We start from the raw sequence: 20309 nt of genomic DNA, 5'->3' as shown, positions 1-20309 counted from the left end.
TGGGAGGTGAGAGGCTGACTTATAGCTTTCTACATTCAGCTGGGAATCAGGAGTGTTCTTGGGCATTCAACTAATCTATGTTCTCTCTGCCTCAGTTCATCCAGAACCATTACAAAACCCTGATTCACCAGATGCTAATCTTACACTACTGAAACAAAACTCCCCTCATCTCCCCCTACGATACAAACGCAGCCTTGGTGGGATTTTCATGTACACAGACCAGGTCAAGGAAGTCCGATGCCTTTTAAAGTCCCTGTTATGTCTAGTACAGAAATCAAACTCTTCTCTCCTTTTGCTACCTCTGCCCCATCACTGTGTTCATTTTTGACTCCTTTTAGTGTACCTATCTCCTGTAGATCCACGTGTCACAAAACAATACAATTTTCCGCTAGAAAGACTTTTAAAATCATCGAAAGTTACCTTCTCGTAGAAATGAAGGTGCTAAAACCCTGGGATCAAAGGGTGTGTGCCAAAAGCCACACAGCTACTTTACTGTAACTAGCGCCATGTTCTAAGGGCAATCAAGTCATGATCCAAGGAAAGCGGCCAAAGAGCAGCAGGGACGTCGCTGCAGTTGTAGATTACTGAACTTACAATGGAAGGGAACCCCGGCCCACTCCCATCCAGCCCCTACCCCACAGGTAAGGGACAAGTCAGCCAACACATGAGATTTAAACAGGAAGTCCGCAACAGGAACTCTCAAACCTAACAGGAGGTATTAAGCAGGGATTCCCCAACCAGTAGAACATCTACTGGTAGCTATTAAACCTTACCTGACAGGTCTCCAAGCCAGCTGCAGCAGCCACATCCCCCTCTGCGCCATTAACGTCTCGCCTCAGTTTCCTGAAATTCCCAACTGGGAAGGGAATATAGGCCCGCAGGCACTCCCAACCCAGTTAAGGCTCTACGGTTCTACTGTTAGTAATCTTCCCTGGGACATCACCATCTGTAGCATTATACATGCATACAAAGAGCAGTTTCCATCTAGGACGAGCTCAACATGACAGGCCAATGAAACGGTCCTCTTCACAAAAACCTCAGAGAGCCCTGATCTTAACTATATATTTTTATTTCATTTTTTAATATACAAAGTAATCCCAATTAGAAAACCTGGAAAGCTTTGAGTGATTCTGCTGAACATACCTGAAAAACAAAGTCGTTACAAAAAAATGGAAAACATGCAATATAAAAATAATACTTATAAATATTTTCACTGGTTTTAGCACCTCAAAACACAAAGTGACTCTAGTTCTGATACAGTCAAACTGTCAACAGGCACACTGCTGTTCTCATAGGACCATTTGCATCTGTATTCTCTCGAACATCTGCAGTTCTAAGAAGTTTTCAAAGACGTTTACGAAATCATTAAAATTCACTGTATTTGAGAGACACTGACCAATGAAAACATTTCTTCTCAAGACAAAAGTGAAGCTTAAATGAGTAAGCACCTCCTAGACACTATCTATATGCCTAAATTTGTGCTAGGTAAGAAATGACATGGCCCTTCTTAAGGAATCTGTAATATGCTTAGGAAATCCAGATTGATATTTTTACAAATTAGAAGAATAGTTTCATGCCAAACTACCTCTGTTGTTATTAAGTATAAAAATAATCCAGAGAAATCAGTTCAGACTGAAATATCAAAATAAAATCACGGTAGATTACTTGACTGACCCACAGAATCCATTTAATAGTAGACTTCTGGAAAATAATTATAGGAAAACCTACTCAGAGTAACATCCTATAAAAACCATGCTGATGTTTAAGAATTACATACATATTTTTTATAATTTTATTTTCAGTAATTATACCATTGAATACAACATAAAATAGTCTAAAATGATAGAGTATGAAGTTTTTAATGCCTTCAGAGATTTCAATGTAGAGCCTAAGATACACGGCAAAATTTTAAATATGAACTTAGGTATTCACCACTGGCAAGACCAGAGTTTCAACCTATTAGCAGAGTTTCCTATTTTCCCAAAGGTACACACACTTCTTAGCTGGGTATCAGAGTAGTGATACAGCTAACTGAGCACACATATCTGTGGATTTAACTTTATCCACAGTAGTGTTCCAGCCACAAGGACTTAGAAGAGTTCGTAACTTCTGACCTATACAATTTGTTAGTTTTAATAATATACCCCAGCTTGTCCTCTCTCTTGTTTTTCAGTCATACAAACTGATCAGTTATATGGACACACATATACATACAACTCGTCCCAAAAAGAAAATACCTAAAAGGGCTATCACGTAGAAAAGATTTTGACTTACTCCATTAAACACAAAGAGAAAGAACTAGGACTAGTGGACAAAAGAGAAGACAGAGTTTAGTTCAGTGTTCAGACATCATTTTCTTTTTTATTTGAGCTTTTCAAATGTACCCTGAGCTACCTTGCTTGGCCAATGAATTCCTTACTACTTTAAGTGACAAAGCAGAAGCTAGATGATAATCTGTCAAGAAAGTCACTTCTAAACCAGCACGAGGCTCAATTATATCAACCCCAGAAAGTTCCACCTAGATCAATGACCAGTGTCAGATTGTTCCAGAAACCAACTACTACGCAAATGAAATGAATTAAGCCTCCATTTGTTCGTGTATGGTATGAAATGCCACAGAGCTAATGAATCACAGAACTTTATCATTTTTTAGCATAGAACTTTAAGAAAAAATCTTCTTACTCAAACCTTTCGACGTTACAAAAACAACTATTCTTGCTTAAGCACCATTTGATATATTTACATAAAATTATATATATGATGTTTAGTATTTCAATAAATGATGAAAATGTGTTAATTTCCCCTTTTCCTTTCCTGTCACCTTCTTCCCCCATACACTGACCAAGCCGAAGAATAAAGAAAACTAGCTAATTTTATCCATCAATTTGGCACCCTCATTTCAAAAACCTAGATCTAAAAGCTTATTTTCTTGAGATTTTTCTGTAATACTACAATATAATGTATAACAAATGCAATTATTTAAAAATGGTAAGTTTGGTATAATAATTAAATGCTTCTCCCCAATCAACCAGCTGACATTTGCCACAATAATTCACAATAAAATATATCTAATGGTCCAAAAATCTGCACCATTCTCATCTTAAAGAAATGAATTATTTGAGAATCCTGAAAGTCAGGTACGGCTCTCTTCATCATTCATGAACTGCTGATGGCATTTCCAAATTCAAGAACTCCCTCTGTCCCTCCCAAGTGTCCACACGCAATCAAGGGGCTCAAGAGATGCTCAAATCCGGACTCCCAATTGTACATTAAACCACCAGATACACCAGCACACTGCCCAGAAATGTATGCTCCTGTTGGTACCTGTCTTAAAATCACTTTCAAATGGACTGGAGTTAATACTGAGGCAATTAAACTTGAAGTGCAGCGAGATTTAGATTACTCAGCCTACTATCAAGTCAAGAAATATACTCTTAGGAAAAATTGATTCAAAAAGAGTCAGCAATTAGCTCTCATGACAAGATTATTTTTCATGGCACAAAAAAAAAAAACCATAAACTATCATTTCATGCACTTAGTGCAGTCATATTTTCATTTCTAAAGATCTATTCAAAAACTTCACCTAAAGCAAGACCTACTGGGAAAAAAATAGATCTTTAACTGTCACTTTCGAAATCTTCTTACTAAAATACAGTCTGGAAATAAATTTTGCTAAGTGTGTGTTAAGCCGGCGGCTCTTAACTTTCAGAAGGTTATGCTTCTCTCAGAAGAAAAATAATACATCTTGTGACCAGAGAAAAATACGTGTTTCGAAATAAAAATATGCATGTAACTGTAAGGGTTCTCAAAGACAATGAAGTCCAAGTGGAGCGCCCTAAACCCAAATACTCCTTTAACAACTATTCATAGAAGATACTTAGAATGTACCTAGCTACTGTTCTTAGGTTAAATGTGCATACAACAGCTAAGCCTGTAGATTCTCGATTTCTTAAAGGAGAATAAAATGGCTGCGTGTACAATTCAATGGAAACCTAATGTGTGCTGTACATTGTTAGCAATGTAACTACCCTTTAAACCTAATTAGTTCTGAATAAATTCAAATAACTTTTGTATAAAATTTTACTTCGTATATTAAAGCTTTTTCAAAATGCAAATCAGGTTTTAAAAGTGATGAAAACACATTTTAAAGCAAAGAAACTTTTTCACTCCAGACCTACTGTGTTTCCAGGCATGCTTTTATTCCTTCTAATTTGAAGAAATTCAAATCTAATTACCTACTTAATTTTGTGCAAACATTTTTACATCTTGGGCCAAAAGATGTATTTAAATATGTATTTTTTTTTCACCTATGATGAAAATGACATTGCTATAGTTTACATTTGTGTGCCAAAATTTTTAAGGGTTCATGTTTTTTAGGGGAAAGCACAGTAACTTGACATATTTTCAAGGGCAATCATTTCTAAACTAGAAATAAAAGAGAAAATGAAACTTTATAAACTGAAAATTATTAACAGATTACATCTACAGTAGACAAGTAGCATCAGAGATAAATTAAATCACCACTAAGGTAGATATATAAGCTCTACCACTTTTTTGGTTCTATAATTTTAAAGTGGAAATACCAAAATCCTTTCCCAGGCCTTGAAAAAAAGAACATTTGTGGGTAAGAAGTGATGGAAGACACTGGAGGGACACGTAATTTTTTTCTCTTTGTTCATCTCCAGAAAGTGTTAAGCCATTAACTAAAAGGAGAAAATATGAAGAAATAATAAATGCAAAACCACTCATCATTCCAGTATTTGTGGAAAATACTTTAGCTTATTAGTTAGTTGATTTTCATTTGAATGAAAAATAATTTTTAAATAAGAGGTATTCAGGAACACATTTAATATGATATACTGACCCATTTCCAATGGTTCCAGACAGGAATTACTTTCCTTAATAGGAAGTAAAATGACCTTTTTAATGTTAGAGCTATATAGAACAGTACATAGTTTCCCAGTTAATTTAACATTTTAAATTAATTAATTTCATCTTAAATTTAGGTTGTGATACCCAATTGAGACCAATGAAACACCCACCTACAAAAAGTTAATACCTACTAAAGAGCTGGAAGAAGTACCACAGCATTAATAAAATTTTTAACTAAAAGCTTTCAAGATCTAAAATTTTCTCTGACATTTTAACTCTTTGAATATTTAAAAGGCTTTTTTTTTTTTTTTTAATGGCAAGCTTGAACTAGTCTGATCACAGGTGTGAACAAAATATTTACTTTTGCGACAAGAGAAGATGTGTTGTTAGGCCAAAATAAATTGGCACTTCATTGAGGGAGTCGGTGTTTTCTGACTGGCATACGGACACCATTCTCGTGCGTGCTTTATGAAACACTGCTCAGAAGTCTGGACAATCTTTAAGAAAGTTTACGTGTACAGCTGACACGTAGATTATGTTCATGTCAACAATGTGAACACACCTCAATGGGAGAAAAATCATAGCACATTACTTACAAGTAAAACTTTTAGGCTACCAGGGATGTTCAACTGTGACACTGCTCTCTACGGAAGAAGGGAAAATGTTTACAAATTCAACTGAACCTAGAAAGAGCCAAAGTAGAAGAAAAGGTAAGGGGACAGGTGAGGGGGAAGGAGTTGAAAGGGAAGGGGAGAGGAGTAGGAAGAAAGAGAGCAAGAGAGAAAAAGGTGGCAGAAGGAGGCTCTGATAAAAGCCTCGCAACACAAGGTTATTCCGCCTCTAAGTGCACTCGATACTTTATACGCTCTGTTCCATAGAATTATCAACATCTTCTCTCATTCTGCATCTCAAAAAGATCCTTGATTTCAATGGCGGTATCAAAACCAATGATCCATCTCACTAACTGGATTAAGCTCTGGAGGCAGAACTAGTTCCAGGCTGATCCAGGTGGACTTTTTGGCTTGCATTAGTATATCCGTAATTCATTTTGTTTCTGTTTTTTGAAACATTCAAGGCTAAGTGGTCATTATCCGGCATAGGTTCTAGAAACATAATCTGTGTGAGCAGTTCAAACAGTTTATCAACACAACATAACCCACTTTATCACTTAATATAAATTCAACATAATTCTCCATACCTTGGTTTCCTAATTAAGGTACAGAGTAGTAGGGAGGGATGATGTTATTTATCCAAGAAGTTTTTCATATTGTTATATTAAAGTAAATGTTAATGTGATGGAGTGCAAAAGTTGCATTAATTTTTAAAATGAAAAAGGGGACTTCAAAGAAAATGGTTCACAAAGGGTCACTGTAAACTACACCTCAGGACCCCTGGTGTACAAATGCATTTGCTCAAATTCTTCTGCCATTATGGGTAAATGTGGGAAAAAAAAGAAAAGTACGATTTTCTCTACCTCGATGACCCCTAATGCATTTCTTTCCTACTACTGTTTATACTTCACCCAATTTAAAACTACTACAATAGATTTATAATCAAACACTGGAAAGGCAATACATCTAAACTTACATTTAGAATGATACAGAATTATTTTTTAGAAATTTCCTATAAAATTAAGACTTCGAAGCATATATACATATAAATATTCTATTTCTGATGTTTTTACAGAAGCTTTTGAATGAAACAGCATTATTACTGACTTTAAAAAATAGGGAAATACTACGGTCCAAGTAGATCTTTTTTATAAGAAACCATTTTCTCCTTTAAATTTGTGTGCTTTTACACATGCTCATATATAATTTTTGTTCATATTTAAATTTTGCTTTAAAATTTTCAACTACAAATTTGATCTATGGTACCAAAACCGACAACACAAAACCCATAATGTGTCCAAATGTGAACCATTTAAGTATACAATTTCAGTTCTGATGAACTAATAGCAAATGGTGTTTACGGATATGTTCTCTGGAACTCACTGGAAATAGTCACTCAACTTACCTGGTGCTAAGCCAGCAGCAGCAGGACTTCCCAGGGACGGGTGAGAGAAAACTTGAGAGAAGGCAGACATATTTGACTGGGACACGTTACTCAGCCTGGAGGTTGATCCTCCTTTAGGAATAAACTCGCTTGCAGTAGGATTTGGTGTCTATTTAAAAATCAAATATAGTAAGTTAACACACTTTAAGCCCAAAAAAGACATTGAATCTACTAGGCATTATTCCACAGTGCTTTATTTACTGAGTAAAAGATTTTATCGAAAGGACTTATAGCATTTCTAAGTTCCACATTTTGGGGTGGTAAAATCACATTTCTTGAAGGAAACGTTTTAATCAAATTTGAGGATTTTAATCACTGCAGTTGCAGAATTTAACCCCAGAAAACGTAAAATTTGCCTTGATTGTCCAATACTCATCATACCAAACTATCCTAACACATTTTAGAGAAGTGGGAGGTTGAGACTACCTCAAAACTGAGCAACAAGTTTCAAGTTTAATGTCTTTAAACCACTTCTACCAGGATAAAGGTCAAAAGTGCCTTTATTCCAGAATTAATCATTTTCTTTTTCATAAGTACGTAAGGTATTTCCCCAATAATATAGTGCCATGTATTTAAGTGAGAGTAAAGCCAAGAAAGACATTTAAGAACAAGGAAAATATGGGAAGAATCAAGATATAAGAAAAATGTACCAGAGGCTCCAATGCTTTCAATGCCTGTAAGTATCACATGTAACTTCTGTTATATTTCAAATATTTTACTGTGAGATCACAGGCATATTTTACAGGCAGATCACATGGAAAAAAAATTTTCTTCACAGTTGTACTATGCTGCAACAGTTTAGATATTCAATGGCATGGTACGTTTGGCTTTAACAACTACTGGAACATTATGAGACTGTACATCAAATTCACAAATGGTCTCTATCTTGTCCATGAAGAACAAATGAATATCCAAAATATTTTTCTGAAATGGTGACCATTTTAAATTCTAAATGCCTAAGCATAATAAAGACTCATTAATGATATCATTTGAATTCAGCTTTCAAAAGGGTCAGCCAAGGAGATAATTTAGTATAATTCACACTTCGGCCCACATTTTATGTGTACATACAAACTAAGTTTAAAACACACTGAATCATGAATTTAATTAGAGAATTTAATTACGCAAAGCATTTAATCACTTAAAAATCTTTTAGAACTGGTCATTAGAATGTAAAAATGCATTCCCACAGAAGGCAGAAAATAAGACGACGGACTAATTCCTGTATACCCCAAGAACAACTTCCCTATTCAGCAGGAACGACACTTCAACCTGATAAATTAGAGTTCAAGTGATTAGATTTGGAAGATTACAGCCAACAGGCTGACCTAAATTTAAACTCTAAGACAAATGAGAGTTTACCAGTTACATACCAGCTAACATTAAAGTGATAAAATGTAGAGAAAATGTTAATCTGGGTTTAATTAAAACATACTAAAGAATGAACCTCTTTTACTGCCACATCTAAGACATGAAATTCTGAAGGAAAAAAAAAAAGGAAGAGGAAGAGGAGGAGGAGGAGGAGGAGGAGGAGGAGGAGGAGGAGGAATCAGGCCTGATCCAAAATATATTTTCCAAAGGGAAAAAAAAAATTCCTCTTCTATCACTTTTATATATTTATTTTTATTTTTTAAAACTTCCAAAGTCTAAAGTTTTCGAAAATAGTGGCATGTTCTTTAAAAGTATGATCAATTCCTTAATTTCTGGGGTAGAAAAGAAGTCCATGCATTTTATTAATACACTAATCCCTAGTTACAAGGGAACACATGGCTACTAACAGGATCACTTCAGAGCTCTAACAATGTGTTTCAGTTCATCTTAAACCTATTTTAGAAGGTAAGAGTCAAGATAAAAGCAATGTGTATCTTGGTAAGAAAGTCCAGAGCGCCTAAAAGAGATGGAGACATCAGGACTGCAAGATTACTCAGAGACAGCAAATTCCGACAAAGAAAATTTCATGTGTATACAAAAACTTTTAGCGGCATACTCCTGAGAAATAGGTATTACTCATTTTCCATGTCAGTTAGACCTTATATTTACTATGAATAACAGACTACCTGATTTCAAAGCTGAGCTTCTCTAAATTAATTTAAATTCAATTAATTATTTTAAATTAATTTTAAAGCCGACTTTGAAAGGATTTCTTACAAAGGAGAAAAGAATGGAAATAATCATTCCACCGTTCCCAAACAAATCATATATAAAATGCCATTATAACAAATGAGAGAGTCTCCAAATCTATTATAATAGAAATTATTTAAATTAATGTTAACTATGAAAGTTTACACACTAAACTGCAACCTTCAGAGATTCAACAGTCACAGTGGCAAAAAAACGTACCTCACAGTGAATTTTAATTAAGAAGTGAAGAGAAAAATCTAAGATCTTCCCTCCTTTCTCTTTCCTGATTTAAGATGACAAGGCAATTCCCTTGAGTGGATGGGGTGAGAGTTGGTTTTATTCAACTCTGAGTATTTGAGATTAGAGAAAAAGTAAACGGATTTACATGGCAGAAAAAACAATTACACAGGATTTAGGTGTAACACAAAAAAACCCACTAAATTTAGGAATAAGAGAACAGAGCTATTATTATTAACAGACAATGTACATTCTTATAGCCAGATCAGAGAACTATCAGAAATATTTCAAGTATTAATTAAAAATTATAATAATAATGAGAATACTTTTTATGATACAATTACTTAAAATAACTACCATTAAAGGATAGATTCTTGAAATGGCTTTAATTTGGGGGGGGTTAAGGGATAAAGATGGGTTTTATAAAGTGACAAAACAGCACAGGAACCCACTTTGAACATGTTTAAAAAAATAATTTTCTCAACAGTAAGGCAAAACTGGTTAAAACCAGTATCACCTTAAAATGAAATATCTGTTCATCAGAAAATAAACAGTTTCTTTTAGCTTTAGGAGGTGAAGGTTCCATCTAGAGACTCAAGGACTTGGGTTGTAAAAATTTTCTAACTTCAACAACACTGAAGAGAATAAAAAGTTTTATTACTCCTGCTCTAGGATTTACATAATCCTTGTGTAACTATCCAAATTATGTTCCTGTAGTATCAACTTTGTTTTTTCATATACAGATAATTATATTCATAATTTTATTTCTAATTTTTATTCATATTTTAAACCCTGATTTTCAGCAAACTTTAAACAGCTCTAAATGCACACTTGAAAAATTTTTTTTTTTAGTCAAGTAAGACTTTGGGAGAATTTATCAAGAAAAATGGGAGTTTTAGGTTCTCATATACTTAAATTTATACTGCAACTTTCATGCCAAAAACAACCAAGTGCTTTTTATAAATTGACACCATCCCCCAATATTTACCTGTAATCCCTACCTGTATTCTCTAAACAAAAATAGAGTAAATCGAGTCCTAACCTTTAGCTTCAAAAGCACTGTTGTAACTATTTTAAAAGATTTTTTAATTTTTTTTTAATTCGGGGGGGTGGGGGGAAAGGGTAGAGAAAGGGAGAGAGCGAATCCCAAGCATACTCCCCACCTCTGTTAGCGCACAGCCCAACACAGGGTTCAAACTCACAAACCCTGAGATCATGACCAGAGCAGAAATCAAGAGGCGTAACTGAGCCACCCAGGCAGCCCTGTTATTATATTTTAAATAAAACAGTAATTAACATTTCAACGTTGACATCCCACCCAACCAAAATGATAGAGTATTTCCTTAACTTACAGGGTTTTTCACAAATGAAGTAGTTTTCTGATGAGGTTTCTAACTCAGGTTTTTGTTTTTTGTTTTTTTAAGTTTATTTATTTTGAGAGAGAGAGCACATACAGGGGGAGGAGTAGAGAGAGAGGACACCAAGCAGGCTCCACCCTGACAGCATGGAACCCGAGGCAGGGCCCGAACCCACAAACGGTGAGATCATGACCTGAAGCCAAAACCAAGAGTTGGACACTTAACCGACTGAGCCACCCAGGCGCCCCAATTGCTAATTCGTGAGCAACACAATTTTATGCTTTTCTACTATTATAGGATTCCATGGAAACTGCTACTCTTAAAGTAAAATTCAGATCTTTAAGACTCTGCTGGACTCCACTATAAACAGAACACTTACTTAAGACCACAATAAAGCAGTCCCATAAATTAAGGGACTCATTTAATAAATAGTGCAAAACAAAATGAAAAGTGCCACCATTAAAATAGGTTTTTAAAATGTGGTAGAAAAATAGGAAGATTCTATTAAACGAAAATAGAACACAAACTCTTACGTACTGTTTCATTGCAAATATGTCAAAAAGGTCTGTAAGAAAGTTACCCTAAGGTGGTATGATGTATGATAAGAAACCACTACTGTTCCTGAATATTGGTCAGATTTTTAAAAATTACATAATAAACCCATAAAAACCCATAAAATACCTTCCACGATACATTCCGTATAATGAACGCAATTTGCTTCACTTGTCTAATGGCTTAAGTTTTTATCAGTAATCTTTCTACTTTCTGAACGAAACATGACCTGCTTTTTCTTAACAGTTTTATTTAGATATAACTGACATATAAACACAGTGCACATTTTCTTAAGTTTATTTATTTGGAGAGACAAGCATGCACAAGTGGGGCAGGGCAGAGAGAGAGACAGAGACAGAGACAAGAGACAGAGACAGACAGAAACAGAGGAGAGAATCCCAGGCAGGCTATGCACTGTTAACAAGCGATGTGAGATCACAACCTGAGCCAAAATCAAGAGTCAGGACACTTAACCGACCGACTGAGCCACCCAGGTGCCCCTAAACTGCACATATTTAAAATATAACCTCTTTGCAACTCTGATCATAGGCAGAAACCAGGAAACAATTACCCAAATCAAGATAATGAATATATCCATGATGCCCAAATGTTGCCACAAACTTCGTTTGAATTCCTCCCTCCCATTCCTCTCTACTCCCCTACTTTGGTCTCGAGGCAACCACAGATCAGCTTTCTGTCACTATAGATTAATCTACCTTTTCTAGAATTTAATATGAATGAATCTTACATACATATACATGCAGGGTTTTTTGCGAGCTTCTTTCACTTGGCAACATTAAGATTCATCCATGTGACTGACTCCACCAATATTTCATTCCTTTTTTACTGCTAATATTTCATAATATCCATACACCACAATTTGTTTATCCTTTCATCCAATGGACAAAGGTGGTTTCCAGTTTGGGGCTATTAAAAACAAAGCTGCAAAGAGAACACTCAGGTACAAGTCGTTGTGTAGACCTATTTCATTACTCTTGGGAAAGTGCCCATTAGTGATTGGCTTGGACACACAGTATGTGTATATATAACCTTTTTAGAAAATTGGTATGGGGACGCCTGGGTGGCGCAGTCGGTTAAGCGTCCGACTTCAGCCAGGTCACGATCTCGCGGTCCGTGAGTTCGAGCCCCGCATCGGGCTCTGGGCTGATGGCTCAGAGCCTGGAGCCTGTTTCCGATTCTGTGTCTCCCTCTCTCTCTGCCCCTCGCCCGTTCATGCTCTGTCTCTCTCTGTCCCCAAAATAAATAAACGTTGAAAAAAAAAAAGAAAAGAAAAGAAAATTGGTATGCTATTGGGCACCAGGGTGGCTCAGTTCGTTAAGCAACCGACTTCAGCTCAGGTCATGATCTTGCGGTCTGTGGGTTCGAGCCCTGCATCAGGCTCTGTGCTGACAGCACAGGGACTGGAGCCTGCTTCAGATTCTGACTCCCTCTCTTTGCCCTTCCCTTGCTCGCTCTCTGTCTCTCTCTCTCTCTCTCAAAAATAAACAAACATTAAAAAAAATTTTAATTGGTAAGCTGTTTTACAAAGTAGTGCTACTATCTTAATATATCCACCAGCACTTTGTGGAAAGATCAAGTTGCTCTACATACTCGTGAACATGAGCTTTGGTCAGATTTTTATATTTTAGACATTTTAATAGGTGTATCTCATTGTGGTTTTAATTTGCATTCCCCAATGACTTACTTAATGGCCATTCTGTATCTTCTACTGTAAAATGTCTGTTCACACTTTTTGACCATTTTTATTGATTTTTTGTTTTCTGTTGTGGAATTTGACAGTTCTGGATAGAAAGCCTTGGTCTACATGTTATACAAATATTTTCTCCAGGTCTATGATCTGTCTTTTCATTCTCTTAACAGCAGCTTTCAAAGAACTGTGGTTCTTAAATGTTGACGAAGTCGTTACACCTAAGAAATACCTGCCTAACCCACCAAAGTTACAAATATTCTGTTTTCTTCTGTTTTAGGATTTCATGTTTTACATTTAGGTCTAAGATTCACTGAGTCAATTTCTATGAAGCGTGAGGTAGGAGTCTAATATTTTTGCACACACTCAATTATTCTAGCGCTGTTTGCTAAAGAGACTCTTCTTCCTCCGCTCAATAGCCTTTGCTACTTTGTTGAAAATCAACTATTTATTAGCAAGTTAATTTCTGGACTTGATTGTGCTCCACTGATGCCCATCTATCTTCATGTCAAAAGCACATCATCTTGATGACTACAGCTTCACAGTAATTCCTGAAGTCGGATAGTGTACATCTTGCATCTTTTTGCCTTATTTTTTTCTTTTTTAGTTTGGATTGGTTCTTTGAATGTTTACATGAGTATTAGGCTAAACTTATCAATTACTATTACATAGCCTGCCGAGGGGCACCTGGGTGGCTCAGTCGAGCATCCGACTTAGGCTCAGGTCACAGTCTCACAGTTTGTGAGTCTGAGCCCCACATCGGGCTCTGTGCTACCAGCTTGAAACCTGGATCTTGCTGGGATTCTGTGTCTTCCTCTCTCTCTGCCCCTCCCCCACTCAGGCTCTGTCTCTGTCAAAAAAATGAATAACGTTAAAAAAAAATTAAATACCCTGCTGAATTCTAATTGACAGTATACTGAATCTGTAGATCAATTTGGTAAGAATCAACATCTTGCATCTTAACAATAACGAGTCTTCAGATCCATGAACATGTTATACATCTCCTTTTATTTAGGTCTTCTTTAATTCCTCTCAGGAAAGTTTCAAAGTTTTTAACGTACAGTTCCTTAGACTTTCTGTCAGATCAAACCACAACTTGTATTTCTGGCACTATCATAAATTACATAATTTTGAAACTTTCACTTTATATTATTTGTTGCTAGTGCATATGTACCAGTTTCCTGCGGCTACCGTAACAAATTACCACAAACTTGATGGCTTAAAACCCCAGAAATGTATTTTCTTCCACTTTTTGGAAGCCAGAAGTTTAAAAGGAAGTTGCCGGTGCTCCCCTCCAGATGCACTGGAGCAGAATCCATTCCATGCTTCTGGCAACGGCCGGCACTCTTTGGCATTCCTTGGCTGGTACCACATCACCTGTTTCTGCCCTGGTCCTCACATCCCCTTCTCTTGTGTGCAATCTCCCTCTGCCTCGTCTTAACCAGGACGGACCTGCCATTGTTCAGGGCCCACTTAAATAATTCAAGATGGTATCACCAAATCCTTAACTTAATTATACCTGGAAAAGACTCTTCTTCTAAATCAAGTAGAATTCACAAGTTCCAGGCAGGGATTAGGACATGAACTTACCTTTTAGGGAGACCAATTTGGGCTGAATTTGTTCTTCTTTCTCTAGTTTCTTAGAGTAGAAGCTGAAGTCATTGACCTAGGAACTTTTCTTGTCTACTCTAGGCATTTAATGCTAAAATCTACCTCATTAGTGTGTTAGCAGCATCCCACAACTTTTAACATGGCTTCATTGTCATTCACTTCAAAATGAAAGTTACAAAGCAGTTGTGCTATTACAAAGTTATACTGAACTTTCTGCTTCCCCTATTTCTTCTTTGCCCCATGAATAATTTAGAAGTGTGCTGTTCAGTTTCCAAATACTTAAAGATTCTCCAAAAATCTTTGTTACTGATTTCTATTTTAATGCCACTGTGGTCAGAGAACACATCTGTATGACCTGAATCCTTTTAAACTTATTGAGACTCGTTCCGTGACCCAGAATTGGTCTTAGTCAATGTTCTATGTGCACTTAAGAAGAGTATGTATTTGGCTGTTTGTGGGCAGAGTGTTCCATAAACGTCAAACTGACAGAGCTATTGAAATCTCCCATATCCTTACTGATTTTGTCTTTCTTCTAATACTCAGAGTACTGAAATCGCTATCACTGTTTGTCTACTTCTCCTTTCAACTCTATTAGTCTTGGTCTCATATTTTAACCCTCTTTTATTAGGTACATAAACATTTAAGAGTGGTACATCCATGCTCTTAATGAACTGTCCCTTTATCTAACAACTCTCTTTGTTCCTGATAATATTCTCGGCTCTGAAATCTACTTTGTCTGATAGGAGTATAGCTATCCCAGCTATATTATATGTACCCCATACATCACTATACTATATATACAGCTGACTCTTGAACAACATAGGTTTGAACTGTGCAGGTCCACTTACACATAGATTTTTTCGATACAGGACCTGTAAAATGTGTTTTCTCTTATGATTTTATTATTTTCTTTCCTCAAGCTTACTTTACTGTAAGAATATAGTATATCATACATATACCATACAAATGTTTATGTTATCGGTATGGCTTCCAGTCAACACTAAGCTACTAGTCATTACACTTTGGGGGAGTCAAAAGTTACACATGGATTTTCAAATGCATGGAGGGTTACTACCCCAACCCACATGTAGTTCAAGGGCCAACTGTATTACTATACTCTATATAGTATGTATACACTAATATGTAGTCATACATTACTATTACTATAATTACTGTTGTAATTATAATTGTACTACCTGTTATAGTGTACAATATACATGGATATAATACTAGTAAGAAACACGCACATTAGTCTTTTCTGACTAGTGCATGGTATAATTTTAAACATACGTTTGTCTTTAAGTCTAAAGTAGGTTTTTTGTCAGCTTCAAATAGTCGGATCTTGTTTTTTTAAATCCAACCTGAAAATCTCTGCCTTCTTCTTGGGACATTTAGGCTATTTACATTTAATGTGATTATTAAACCTATCTACCATCTTGCTACCCTTTTTTTAATTTGTTCTATTTGTTCTTTGTTCCCCTTTTCTTTTTTCTGCCTTCTTTTGGGATTAACCGACTTTTGAGTTTTCATTTTATTGCTTCTCTCCACTTATTAGCTGCAACTCTCTGTTCTTATAGTGGCTGCCTTAGGTTTTATAATACAGGTGTTTAACTTATCACCAACTATCTTAGTCTGCTAGAATCATAACAAAATACCATACATGAGTGGCTTAAACAATAGAAATTTAAGTTCTCACAGCTCTAGATGGTGACAGCCTAGGACCAAGATGCCCTATTAACTTGGTTTTCAAGTTTTGTTGCGCTGTCTGTATCATTTCTTTCCCAAACAGATAAATTATGCCACACCTATCCTTTTGATACTGTAGATATTTCTGAAGCATCAAATCATGACATCTATTCTACATTCTAAATATTTCTCAAATTCAACTATTTCTACCCGTGTCACCATCAGTGCCCTCCTCTACACCACTGTCATCTCTTCTCAGGTTTACTGCAACATCATCCCTATTGACCAACTAAACTCCAGTCTTGCTCACCTCTAATCCATCTTTTACTTTTCAGCCAGGATAAAAGAGAATAAAAGAGAAAAGCAGAGAAAAAGAAAAGGAAGAAGAGGAGGAAAAAGAGGAAGGGAAAGCAGGAAGAAAGGAAGAGAAGGGAAGTTTTGCTTAATGTGTTTACTGATGAAATCCATTTAGAGTGAACAGGTCAAGTCTCCACTGTTCTTGACATAATTAAGTCAATTAAAAAAAAAAAAAAAAACAAACAAGAGGTAAAAAGTTGATGTTAATCTTAGCCTTATCTACTTTTTCTAAAACCTACTCCAATCTCCCATCTTCACTATTCTTGTTCCCTATTTGGACTTACCAAAAGAGCCTAGTTGAGACTAATTCCAAAGATTTATGCCCAAGGGGTGTGGTTTCCCTGGCAAAGGTCAATTACTTGGAATGGTAAAAGAAGGGACGCTGATAATGAGGGAGAAAGGCAGGAATTAGCAAGTATTTTGCCTTGATAAATTGTATGTAAAAAGGCATAAAAAGATGAGACCCACGGGCACAAAGAAAAGCCCTATTCAGAGCTATTTTTACCAGTCTTCAGTGTTCATAAGTCATACAGGATAAAGAGGAACGGGGGGGAGGTGGAAAGGAGAAGTCAAATAGCTAACTAGAGCCTCCAAGTTCACATTTCTGTAAGACTTTTTTTTTAATTTAATGGGTTGTTATTTCCCCTTATTTCAAACACATCCAAATATGGTCAATTTATATTTACATTTATATTTATTATCAAAATATACTTAATTTCAGCTGACCTGCTCAAGACCAGCAAGGTTTCATCCTATAAGTTAACAATCAACATCGAAAATATTACTACTATTGTGAAATTAGTCTAGTATCTCAATTTCAAATTTTTCTGAAGCAAACTGGTAAACATCCCAATAGAGGAAATATGATTTTCTAAATAGAATCAAATTGGTGAAAACTGTGGAAGAAAGTTGATTACTAATGCTTCCAAGAGATGTACTCCAGTGTTGTTTTAAACAGAAGTTCTCAAAAAGAATTTTTTTTAATAAATAGATAAATAAACAGAAGTTCTCCTATTTATATTTTGACTATCTTTACAGTGAAGTAACATCAGTACATCAGAACCTACCAAATGAAAATCAATTAGTAATAAGGTTTGTACTAAGATAGAGTTTAATAAAACGTTTCAGAAGCTCAGCAAAAGTAATTATATACATCTTGAAACAATGGGAATGTAAATTTTCAAAGATACTCATTAGTTTATCCTTCACAAAGTGCATCATAAACAGGTAACACCCTAAACACTATTCTTTTTTTTTTTAATTTAAACAAAAATTTTTTTTAATGTTTATTTATTTTTGAGAGAGAGACAGAGAGAGCGAGCAAGCCAGTGGGGAAGGGGCAGAGAGAGAAAGAGAGGGAGACAAAGAATCTGAAGCAGGCTTCAGGCTCCGAGCTGTCAGCATAGAGCCCGACGCAGGCTCAAACTCACTACCACAAAATCATGACCAGAGCCGAAGTCGGACACTCAACCGACTGAGCCACCCAGGCGCCCCAACCTAAACACTATCCTTGAGAATAGTTTGACAATATATCAAAATGAAAAATAAGCATGCCTTAGTACTCTGAAACCTAGGAACTAAAGCTAAGGAGAAAATCAAGTATGGGCACACAATTTTTGTACACTTAAGTTTTGCATGTAATTTTTCAATTTATGATTGTTTTTAAAAAGGAAGTAACTAAAATATCTATCGGTAGGCATTCAGTTATGTGGAATTTGGTACCTACAATAGCATGTCGCCATAAAAATCATGTGAATTGATTTATTTTTATTTGCCATGGAAACAGGCCCACAGAGTAAAAATAAAATACAAATCAGGCTACAAATCAGCAATTATACTAAGTAACTATTTCTGTAAAATGGTGTGCTTCTGTCTCAGAGGAAGGGGAATGAAGGAAGACGTGTACATGTGCGTGTGCACAGGCATACAAAGGATGGTAAACGTGTTCACTAAAATGTTAAGGGAGCTCTTATCTCCGGATGGTGAGGAAAGCGGAGACATTTTGGCTTCCTTCTTTGTACTTCTCTATGGTATCTGATTTTTTTTCCTATAAGTTTATATGTTTTACAAAAAAGTTACAGAAAAGTTTAAGATTTATTCATCATAAAGCCACTTACACAGTTCCCTTTGCTTAGAGTTATCATCGCCACCGAACGGCATGACGATACACAAGCATTCACACGGTATGCGATATTTCAATTGATACCAACAGAATCAATGTGCACAAAAAAGCAAAATCGGTGTACGGTGGATAGAAGACATTTTCAAACAAAAATAGGAGAACCGCTCCTCTTCCACTTGAAACCTATCTGTTGTATGTCAAAGTCCCCCAGTAGTAGTAATCATTAATGGTCACAGAGGCGTTATTACCTAGCTCATTCTCAGTAGTACTCTCACTTATGTGTCAATCATCTCAAGAAAGCTTAAAAACAAAAAAATCACTCCCTAACAAGAGAAAAAGACCTATTCAGGTCAGTTAATGAGTAGTACAGGAAAACAAGACCATCACAGCATTCCACAGAGTCAAGAATTACTATATAGCTATAACTGTTTTCTGTATCTATGTACAGCTTCTATACATACATATATAATACTAAAACTTATTTGCCACATTATATAGTAAGAGAAATTTACTTAGAGGCATTTTCTCTAACCAAGAACTCTGCCATACTCAATCACCAGATTCAACATTTATTAAGATTTTTCAAGCATTTTTCTATAATGATATTTTTTGTCATGAAACCCTACCAAAAAAACTTAAGACAATGCACAAAGCATTAAATTTCAGGACTAACATCAGGCCAAATACTATGAATCACCAATCACTAATCCAGGTTCATCCATTCAATTATTTCAACAGCTAATACATAGAAGATACAGTGTTAGGCAATGTGCTAGGCACTGTGGAGAAGAAAAACATAGAAAACACAGGCACTATGGTCTAGAAGCTCACAGACTGGCATTTCACAGGTACAGAATGTACACTGAACCCAACTCCACAATCCCAGACATTCAGAACATCCACATATCAATATTAAGTAGAAGCATCTACAGTGTGCCTTTAGGACAGGTTATACATCCCTTAATTAGAACGATGTAAGTGCTAGGGAAAAGTGAACAAATGCTTCATGCTGACTAATTAGGTCAAAAGATGATATGCTTGAAATGAATCCTAAAAGACAAGTTTGCAGAGTCAAGACAGAGAAAAAGACACAGCAATCAAAGCAATGTTCAAAGACAATGTTCTAAGGCAGAGGCAGAAAGAGCATGGTATTCAATAGTTGAGTAGGTCTACAGCAGTAATCAGGAGAGAAAGCAATAGGTACAGCTTGGATACATTCCTGAAAGATCTGGATTTTATTCTAATGACAAAAAACAGATGACAAAGATAAGAAACAAGATCAAATAATCAGTTAGGCAGTGGTTTGAAAGTTAAGACCAGAAGCAGGAAAGCAGATAATGTTAATCTATAATAGTAAGTGTCCAGGTAAGAAATGAAGGTGGACCTAAATTATAACTCAGTGATGTTAAAAGTGAAGACAATTTCAGGCAATTTCCTGAATTAGTGGCAAGTCAGTTGGGCATCTGACTCCTGATTTTGGCTCAGGTCATGATCTCACGGTTCATGGGATTGAGCCCCACGTTGAGCTCCATACCAACAGCACCTGCTTGGGATTCATATTCATTCATTCATTCATTCATTCATTCCTTCATTCATATTCTCTCTCTCTCTCTCTCTCTCTCTCTCTCTC

General features: G+C 35.9%; 1 protein-coding gene across 5 annotated transcripts in view; it reads right to left on the bottom strand.

Annotated features, from left to right (window-relative positions):
* Positions 1-20309, bottom strand: part of PAN3 (poly(A) specific ribonuclease subunit PAN3) — a 133367-nt gene that overhangs the window by 67342 nt on the left and 45716 nt on the right. For all 5 annotated transcript variants that reach the window (XM_023250322.2, XM_023250324.2, XM_023250326.2 and 2 more), the window contains one exon: positions 6889-7036. In XM_023250322.2, coding sequence (XP_023106090.1) covers positions 6889-7036 — 148 coding nt within the window. The remainder of the gene's footprint in view (positions 1-6888; positions 7037-20309) is intronic.

The sequence above is a fragment of the Felis catus genome, chromosome A1 (assembly GCF_018350175.1).
Source record: "Felis catus isolate Fca126 chromosome A1, F.catus_Fca126_mat1.0, whole genome shotgun sequence".
Lineage (NCBI taxonomy): Eukaryota > Metazoa > Chordata > Mammalia > Carnivora > Felidae > Felis > Felis catus.
Note: the sequence above shows the minus strand (reverse complement) of the source record. Positions and strands in the feature narration are given on the sequence as shown.